General features: G+C 37.2%; 1 protein-coding gene across 1 annotated transcript; it reads left to right on the forward strand.

The window, feature by feature from the left end:
* Positions 1–5,770: 5,770 nt before the first annotated feature.
* Positions 5,771–8,703, forward strand: LOC121427637 (ubiA prenyltransferase domain-containing protein 1-like). The gene has a single exon (XM_041624144.1). The coding sequence runs from the start codon at positions 5,927–5,929 to the stop codon at positions 6,953–6,955; it is 1,029 nt and encodes a 342-aa protein (XP_041480078.1). The 5' UTR covers positions 5,771–5,926; the 3' UTR covers positions 6,956–8,703.
* The last annotated feature ends 1,514 nt before the right edge of the window (positions 8,704–10,217 follow it).

Consider the following 10,217-nt stretch of genomic DNA (forward strand, 5'->3'; position numbering starts at 1 on the left):
GTCATCATGCTGATGTTTGTCGTTCTCGTCTGCGTATTTGGCGCCATTAAAATTCAATGAGGTAACTAGTCCTACTATGTTTTACAACAGTATAATTTTATTTCCCGCCAAAATTATTTGTTTACGTTGGAGCTGACTATACAGGCTGAGGAAAAAGGGTTCGATTTTGCTCCCTTCATATGAATCAATAGGGAGTTTTCGCATCTACTACGGAGACGCTCTCTACGACGCACCTATTCATTTGAGAATGCAATTCAATCACAATAGAGTGCTGAGAGGCTTTTGTCGAAAGTTTTAGGACTGGGACATGATTTGCACCGGACGAACAATTGCAAAAATGTCGTTGTCCAGAGTCAAGAGATTACAATGCTGTCCCGGTCCAACTTTCGACAAAAGCCTCTCATTTGTCCATTGTGATTTGACTTGCATTGTCAAAGGAATTGGTGTGTTGTATACGGAAGTGTCTATGTAAATGCGAAAAGGCCGGAATTTTGCACCTATGAGGGTGCACACTTTGCAACCATTTTAGGGTGCAGACTTTTCCCTTTTAGGGAAAATGCAAATTTGCCGTCTTTTGGATGCAAATAACTTTGCACCATTGAATTTGCAAAGTTGCACTTTTTAGGTGCAAAATGAAATTTCTTTGCTCAAATAGAAAAAACTACATATTTGTATGTAGGGTGCAGGGTTGCACCTGCAAAATGTTGCAGTGGTATCTTCAACCCTTTTTCGTAACGTATCATTGCGTTGAGTTTAGAAAGATCACTATTTGCCCAAACGATATTGCAGTATGTTATATTATGGAAAAACTAATGAAGAACTTGGTTTTATCAGGAAGAAGAAACTTTAACTTAAAAATTATCCCTATACTTTTTGAAACGCACATGATGTATGTGTTGATATAAAGAATACGCGTATTTTTTGTGATTTTTTTTTCTCGTATTTTAGTTGCTCCACGTCTTTGGAATTACTAGTATTTTCCAATCCAGCTTCATTATTGAACTGCAAAAACTCAGGTGTTGATTTAACACCAGCCCGGAATCTATATATGTCCACACCACAGAAGTATTGAAACAACACCAGTTTGGAATCAAACCAATGCTGTTTTAATACTACTTGGTGTTTTATAAACACCTATCTGGTGTTAGACCAAATCCAAACTGGTGTAGTTTAAAACTTCTCTGGTGTGGACATATCCGGGCTGGTGTTAAATCAACACCGGTGTTTTGCAGTGTGAGGTGTCACAACCAGTGGCAGTGGTGGCACCAAGGGGGGGGGGCGCACGGGGGCATTTTCCCCACAGTAGAGATCGTTGCCCCCCCACGAAATTTTGAAAACTGAAAAAAAATGTGTATTACATGCTATTGTATAAGCTTCCTCCTCAAGCTCCAAAACGACATACTCACTCTTAAAATTTTGAAATTCCTGTTCTCATTCATTCATAGCTATTAGTTCCCATCAATACTAGTCACTAACACAAATCTTTCTGGTCATTATGTAAAATTCTAAATTTTGCTAGGGCTTTGCGCTCACAGTGGATGTTGATCTGTTCTATAGGATAACATGGGGATCAAAAGTCCACTGTTAAAGTCAATAAGCACAAATATTCTTCTCGTGATCCGAGTTTCCATTATTTTTTTTTTTTTACGCATTCTGCATGTTTAGAATGCGTAAATTGCTAGATATTAAAAATGTTCAGCTGTTTGGTTAGATGACCATCCTGTTAATGATTATAATGCTTGAATAACATCCAGTTCTCCTCTCAGGATATTCAAAGAATGTTCAACTTGCGCATCGCGCTCACAATATTTATTTGGCAAGATACGATCTTTACGAGTCACTGCAAACAGTCCTTAACAGGTCCCTTTTCAAGGGCCTATATTAATAATGATAATATCGCAGTTCTTGTATAGCGCATATGACATTATGTCATAACGTCCCTATGCGCTCCCAAAGGACTTGGATATTATTACGCCATGGCTGGGATTCGAACCCATGACCCTCTGTTTCAAAGTCAGAAGAATAATCCACTGGGCCACAAGGCTCCTCATTAAAAATTTTCACTCGCGCTTGATTTTGTGTAAGAGGCCAAAAAAAAATTGTGCGCCTTTGCTTCCCAGCCCAGAGAAATTTTCTTTTGCCGCCCATCATTCCTCCTAGTTTTAAAATCCTGGTGCCGCCACTGGTAGTTCGATGGTAGAGTGTGTTTCTAAGTGATTAACTACAATAATTTAGCCATCACCATTATTACTACAGCACAGTACTTTTTGCAAGCCAGATTAAAATATTTATCCTAGATGAGTTGCAAAAATGGTTATTCCATATTGACTAGCTTGTGTGTGAAAATGAGATTGAATTAGTTTAAATCATTTTTTTTTCAGTATAATAATAAAGGATAATTCCTTCAAGGTGGGAAGGAATGAGAGGAGAGTGTATTAACTGAAGAAATGAAGCGTGTTCCATTTTTAATGTTTCAGTGTGACAACCAGTGGCGTACCGTGGGTCACGGCATGGGGGGGGGGGGCACCAGCAAAAATTTCGGGTCACTTACGGAGCGCGCTCAGTTATCAGGTATACTGACCTAATAGAGATATTTTAAGGACATGCAGTGCCATCAAACGAATGTGTATCTCGCTGATTAAATAATGCGAGCGCGAAGCGCGAGCTGAAAATTTTTTATATTGAGGGCTAAAAATTGACATTATAAGCAAATTGTTTTGTAATCATGATACTTAACTGTCTCGTTAAACAAACAATGCGAGCGCGAAGCGCGAGCTAAATTTTTGTATATACTGACCCTAAACAAGGAAATTTTAAGGATTATATTTTAGAATCCATTAAGAGTATAAATATCTCACCATAGTCATCTAATGCTAGTGCCATCCTTTGCTGATTTTGTTAGAATTACATCTAAACACAGTCATGAAGCACCTTTTGTAGTCATGTAATCATGATTATCATACGTATCTTACTAATCAAATACTGCAAGCGCAAAAGCGCGAGCTGAACATTTAGGAAATATAGACCTGAAGAGGGGCATTCTAAGGGTTGTTTGTAGGAATTCTCTAAGACCCTACGTATTTGACTAACCAAATGATGCGAGCGCGAAGCGCGAGCTGAAATTTTTGTATATATTGACCCCAAAACATGGATATTTTAAGGACTATAGTTACGAATCCATTAAGTCAGAGTATACATATCTCACCATAGTCATCTAATGCGAGTGCCAAGCGCTTGCTGATCTTGTTAGAATTACATCTAAACACATGGAGCACTTTTTGAAGTCATTGTAATCATGATTATCATACGCATCTCACTAATGAAATACTGCGAGCGCGAAGCGCGAGCTGAAAATCTAGGAAATTCAGACATGAAGAGGGGCATTCCAAGGCTTGTTTGTAGGAATTCACTTAGACCCCACGTATTTCACTAACCAAATGATCCGAGCGCGAAGCGCGAGCTAAATTTTTTTGATATTCAGATCAGAAAAATTGACATTTTAAGGACTGATTTTAGGAGTTCATGAAGAGCAGAAATCTCACCAATCCACTAATGCGAACGTTAGCACGGACAGGAAATGTTTTATATTAAGACCTTAAAATAGGGCAATAACTTTCAGTAGTCATGAAAAAGAAGAATATATCACTACTTAAAACAATAATAACTCTAATTGCGAGGAAATATATTATTTTGTTGTATATTGATTTGAAAACCGGAGGCTTTAGTACATCAGTTTTATATGTCTCGTTAAAAAGTCTATGCGAGCACCAGGAACAACGAAGACACAATTAAGCAAATAATGTTTCATAAAGTTGTGAAAATGCTTCTTATGTTATATAACATAATATAACACTATGATAAACAACAATTTCTTCTTTCCCCCACAACGTTTCTATTCCTTTTTCCCTCTTTTTCTCCTTTTCCCCCTTTTTTTTTGGCCAGCCGATTGGGGGGGGCACGTGCCCCCCATGCCCCCCCCCCGTAGTTACGCCACTGGTGACGACTTATGCCTGAGGTTGCCTTAGGATGTCATTGGAGTGCTGATCACTCGAACAGTCAGCTGGAAAAGAGAAAGACTCGTAAAATATTCCCTCACTGACCATCTTAGGCTATGAATGTTCTGCAATGTTTCATTATTTGTATTTATTTATTGTTCTTGTGTCCTTGACTTTGTACTCTTATCATGCAATGATTCTTGTAAATATTGTGATTTCCTTGATATCTTTAATATAAACAGAATTATAAAAAAAATGGGAGGACAAGATTCCTGTCAGGTAAATGAACATAGAGGGAGTTTTACACTTTGCAGTATACATAGCACAATAATGATAGAAGAGTCGATAATATCTTTTCTTTAATGCGCCCCTCACTATAAAAGCTTGAAGCGCGAGCATTTTTTGTAAATTGAAGCGGAATATATATGTTTTATTTCATTCATTTTTCTTCCTGCTTTTATATGTTTTATTACAATTTTTCATTACTTAGCCTTTCGTATCCCGTTTCTTCTTTTATTCTTTCTTCCCCCCCCCATTGCTCTGTATCCTCTTTACATGTGTGTAATTATTTGGCCTTGAATTATTCCTTATCCAACTTATTTCTACCTGCTTTCTCTTCTCTCTTTTTTTTCTTCACTTGAATAATTACGAAGGGCAGTCGCCCCTGTCTTTGTATAGTGCCAGCCCCTGTTGACGGTGATTTTACCGTGAAGGCATATAAGACTAGTTCGGAGTTACCTCATGGGCAATTTTGGTCCATTGACCTTTCATTTCTTTAATGAGCATATTTCAAAGCAAAATACTATTTAAGCATGCCTTAAACTCAGTAGCGGGATTTTCCACGGGGGGGGGGCAAAATCGTCCGCCCAAAAATGTTGACAAGCAAGCAAAAAAAAAGACGGTCTTCAACTTCAAAGGAGGGGCCACTGGTGGTTCGTCAGGGTTGAATCGTCGGGGGGGGGGCAGGGATACGTCCCTTGCATGGGTTGTGACTCGTCAGGGGTGGCAATCTGCCTACCCCCCTCCCATAGGTACGTTAGTACTTACACTGCAAAAACTCTGGTGTTGATTTAACACCAGCCTGGAATCTATTATGTCCACACCAGAGAAATATTGAAACAACACCAGTTTGGAATCAAACGGATGGTGTTCTAATACTAATTGGTATTGTTTAAACACCTATCTAGTGTTAGACCAATACCAAACCGGTGTTTAACACTTCTCTGGTGAACATATATAGATTCCGGGCTGGTGTTTAATCAACACCAGAGTTTTTGCAGTGTGCATAGCAGGATGCAGAAATTGCATAGACCCTGTGAATAGAATAGCACATTAATGGACACTCTTTGAAGGTTTTGTTGCATTTCTACTTTGAATGCATGAGCATGTTCTTATAACTGTACTTGGCCAACTGTGAAATAACAGTCGCTATAGTAGACTCATCGTTGGGTTTTGTGGATCCAATCATGAAAACCCAATTCAAAAGTATTATGAATAATCAAGACTTCAAAGTTGGTGCTTATTTCATTAAGATATTAAAGCGCCATGTCACTTTAGTACAAATGACCTTCTTCTGATCATGAAGGTAGAAAGAATGTTCTGGTCATGCGCAGAATGGAACTCCGAACTGGCTTGATATTTGTTTGCTTGTCTGACCCCTTTTCTTTGATCACGAGTACAAGTGTCCGTTTTTCTTTTTCTTTTTTAATTTGTTATATTAACTGCACCTTATCAGTTGACGAAATCGAGTTACAAATTTCGTGTATGTACTGACGTGACGTACGGTACCGTACCAGTGTAGTAGAAGAGCAGTGACATTTCTGATTTTATTTCATCATGATCTCTCCTCTGTTCAGCGTGATTTTCGCAAAAGCGACATTGTCAAGCGAGCTTCAATAATTTCTGATATTGTGACACTTAGTATTAAAAAGATGGGGAATCGAACAATTAATGAAAATACCAACGGAGTCAACAATGTGATTGTGAACGACAACGGAGTTCTCGCTGGGCCCTCTGCAGTGAGTTCGAACGGTTCTGGAAAAGTTCACCGGGCCGGTGGGCTCGGCAGCATAGGAATTCGACGCTACGTGCAAGCGCTCCGACCGTGGTCATTCAGTGCTTCACTGACTGCAATGCTGCTGGGTTCAGCACTGGCCTATAAATCCATTGGAACTTTGAATCCTATTGTATGCCTGGCTTCTTCATTTGCAGTGCTGTTTGTTCATGGAGCTGGCAACTTGGTGAATACATATTACGATTATATGAAAGGCGTTGATAGCAAAAAAAGCGACGACCGAACATTGGTCGACCACAGATTGGAGCCAAACACTGTTGCTACATTTGGTGCTGTACTCTATGCTCTTGGATGTGTGGCTTTCGTTGTCGTGGCAACATTCTCACCTGCTAAAATGGAACACATTGCGTTGCTTTACTTTGGAGGTTTGTCCAGTTCTTTTCTGTACACTGGTGGCATCGGATTGAAATACCTCGCTCTTGGCGATGTTGTCATCCTCATAACGTTTGGTCCACTTTCCGTCATGTTTGCCTTTGTCAACCAAGTGGGACATCTCAATATCACCCCACTTTTATATGCCATCCCTCTTGCCTTGAACACAGAAGCTATTCTTCACAGCAACAACGCCCGTGACATGAAAACCGACAAGCAGGCAGGGGTCATCACTGTAGCCATATTGTTGGGGGAGACCGCCTCCTACGCCTTGTACTGCTTTCTTATTTTCACACCTTACATTACCTTCGCTGTTGTTGGGATGAATTTCTCCAAGTGGTTACTCCTGCCCCTGTTCACCCTCCCTATGGCATTCACACTTGAGAAAAAATTCCGCCAAAGAAAACTGGGAAAGCTTCCAAATGAGACGGCAAAGCTGAATTTGCTGTTTGGTGTGCTGTATATTTTGGGTTGTCTGTTTGCAGATACGGGAAGTCTTCCTGGGTTAACATAAAAAACTAAAATAGCCACCATTATTGACTTCTTTACCTTACAGTGTGGGAGATTTTTTTTTAAAGAAAATAACTATAAAAATTCTTTGTTTTTTTTCAAGTCAATGAGATACATTTTTCAGTGATTTTTATTAATTTCTGGTAAGTTTTGCAGCTACAGCTTGAATTATTGTCAGGTGTCTGAGGGGGGGATTGCCCCCTTTTTAAGGTAAATTGCTTACCCTTTTGTACGTGAAGCCATCCCCCCATCCCTTTGATTGAAAGTGAAGATAAAATATATCCTTCTTTTGGTTAAAGACCTTTTTTAATTTAATGTATTTTTTTTGCTTGCTTGCTTTAAAAAAAATACCCCTTTCAGAATTTTAGAAATTTTGGATCTGCTGATCTGCCTGTTATTTTTTGTGAGGTTAATGTACATTCTATGAATACCCATACATGATACATTCAGTTGTTGTGAACTGATAATTAGAATGATATCTGTAAATGTTAATTTCTGTACATCTTTAATTGTGGTACGTATACATGTACATTCATGTTGCATGTGTACAATATAAGATGGCGACGTAAACACGGCCGGAAACACGCCTGGAAACTGGTTCAGGAAACCAGTTTGGAAGATCGCTTTGCTACATGTAGCGTTCTCATTTGATCACCCGAAAGTGGTTTTCAAAATCACTTAACGTAAAGTGATCTTATTGCTATGGGAATGCTCTCATTGGGGTGACACATTTGGCACGAAATTCAAAACCTCATATTAGGAATTCTGAGTAGCACACTAAAAAATGTGCGAAGATCGCTTCCCGAAGAACAGTTTTGTCTCACACTAAATTCTAAAACCAGCTTAATGAGGCAAAGCAATCATTTAAATTACATTGCGAGGTGATTTTATGAACCAGTTTGGAAGATCACTTTGACTGTTTTATTACACGTTAAAAACTAGTTTCCACTAAACTAGTTTTACGATGGTAGCGTGAACTGAATGATGTTTTAGGTTCACAGCCTAGTGTCAGAGAATGTTGCTTTGTTTCATTTTATTTTATTCATTTATTTTTTTTTGGAGGGGGGGGTGGTGGGTGGTATGGAATATGAATTAAAAACTAACTATTCTCACTAAATGAAAAGAAGTGTACAGACCTTTACTGTATACATGTATGAATAATTGTTAAAGGGATTCTCTATGAAGTAGTTTAAACCGGCTTATCATGAGTTTCAGATCCATGGTGTTTCATAAAGCTGTTCGAAAGTTAAGAGCAACTTTAAGAATAAATGGTGATCCTTTCTTGTGGTAAATGATATTCCCCATTGAATGTTCATCGGTGATTATTTGATACATAAGAAAGGATCACGTTCTTAAAGTCGCTCTTAACTTAATACACATGTACTTACAGACTATGAACAGGCCCCCAGGTACATGCATTGGCCCTCCACCACAAGAACAAGTTGTTAATAATTTTTGTTGTTAAACACTCTTTGATTGTGAATTGTAAGCTTCATTGATTCTTAGTTTTAAAGTATTGTACACGTATGCATTCAAAAATTCATATGATCTCTCAAAGAAATTTCTTGCCCAATACTGAAAATTTCAAATTGAAGATTTTTTTTTTCGAGTAATGTACATTGCTTCTCAGTCTCCCAGAAAAAAAAAGAAATTTGAATTCCCACATCTTTTTTCTTCAAAGGCAAATTAATTATGATATTCCATTTATATTGATCTTCATACAATTCAATTATTCCTCTACATTTTGAAACCTACATGAGAGTCTACTCAGTTTCTTACCTGAGTCCCTGTGCAAACGTTTCTGATAGGCATTAACATTTATTGTTTGTAACCAGCCATGCGTGAATGATTTGCTATTAAAGCTGTTTGGTTCAAGTTAAAGATGAGATTCCACTCTTGCCAGAAGTATCAAATTTGTAGTAAAAGCACAATAAATTGTAATAATTGTAAAATTTATCTCTATAAACAGGTTTCCCTTTTTGTGGGATGCACGGTATACGTAAGCAAGGATTTATTTTTTAAAATAAAATATAGGCCTTTTCAAGTAGACCACAGTGTATATTCAGAAATCAGGAATTACCATGAAGAGGTCATTTAGTAATGCTTACAATATATGTATCTAGACATCTCTTGAATGCATAACATTTTAATCCTATTAAAGTACAATATACTCAACAACGTTAAGTACTTAATGTTTGTATGCTTTAATACAGGATTAAAAGATTGTGCATTCAAGAGATGTCTACACAAGTTTTAGCTTCATAAATAATCTACTCATGGTGACTCCTAATATCTGAATATCTTCTGTGATCTAAAACATTTATTCTTTTAGTACTCTAAAGCTGCAAAACTTCTGTGATGGGGTCATGATGGCTATGAATATTACTTTGCAATACTGCACTGTTTTTTTTTTATCCTTGGTTCCAATGATAGTTCCATGAGAGAATGTTACATCATGTGTCCTTGTAGCCAGTGTTTTTTACTGTTTTCTTTTGACATTATATTTATTGGTCCAATAATGAGGGTAGTCTACATGTACAGTGTATGTATAATGCCAAAGATTCATGTGACTTCATAACAATCGTAAGTGTCACTGACTTGTATATATATTTCAAATTAATTGTTGTAAAACACTTTGATATAAAATTAGATATACATGTAGAAGATTAGACCTAATTACATGTAAGCACTCATTCAATGAACAAGGTTATGTTATAACCTTGTACTCAGTTACATCTCCATGTGTGGCAAAATAAGGGTGGCAATGTTTGGCTTATTTTCTCTTTTTCTATGGGACAAATGCTTGATTTTCTTACACTGTCAGTTTTCATTACAGCTATTAATCATATAACTTGGCTCTTATGTAAATTTATTTTTTTAAATTTTTTTTCATAATTAAAAATAGAGATTGAAAATGAAAATTTTCTTGTCATATTACTTTCCACCAATAGAGGGCGTACACAAAAATATGCCCAAAATTCAAGTTTTTGAGCGCTCTGGTGAATACAAAAATTATTCCCAATTTACTAATGAAAAATAAATTGCAACTGTATGGAAATTAGTAATTTTGGTCACAAAAGTGATACATTGTAACTTAACTATTTTTTAAACTGTGTGCTCAATACAGCATTGGCATAATGATAATAATAAATAATAATAAATAGTTCTTGTATAGCGCATATCACAATTATGAATAATGTCTCTATGCGCTTCCAAAAGGCAGGATGGTAGCAGTGAACAAGTGGGCCTAAGTTAATATTTCTTTT

The sequence above is a fragment of the Lytechinus variegatus genome, chromosome 14 (genome assembly GCF_018143015.1).
Source record: "Lytechinus variegatus isolate NC3 chromosome 14, Lvar_3.0, whole genome shotgun sequence".
Classification (NCBI taxonomy): domain Eukaryota; kingdom Metazoa; phylum Echinodermata; class Echinoidea; order Temnopleuroida; family Toxopneustidae; genus Lytechinus; species Lytechinus variegatus.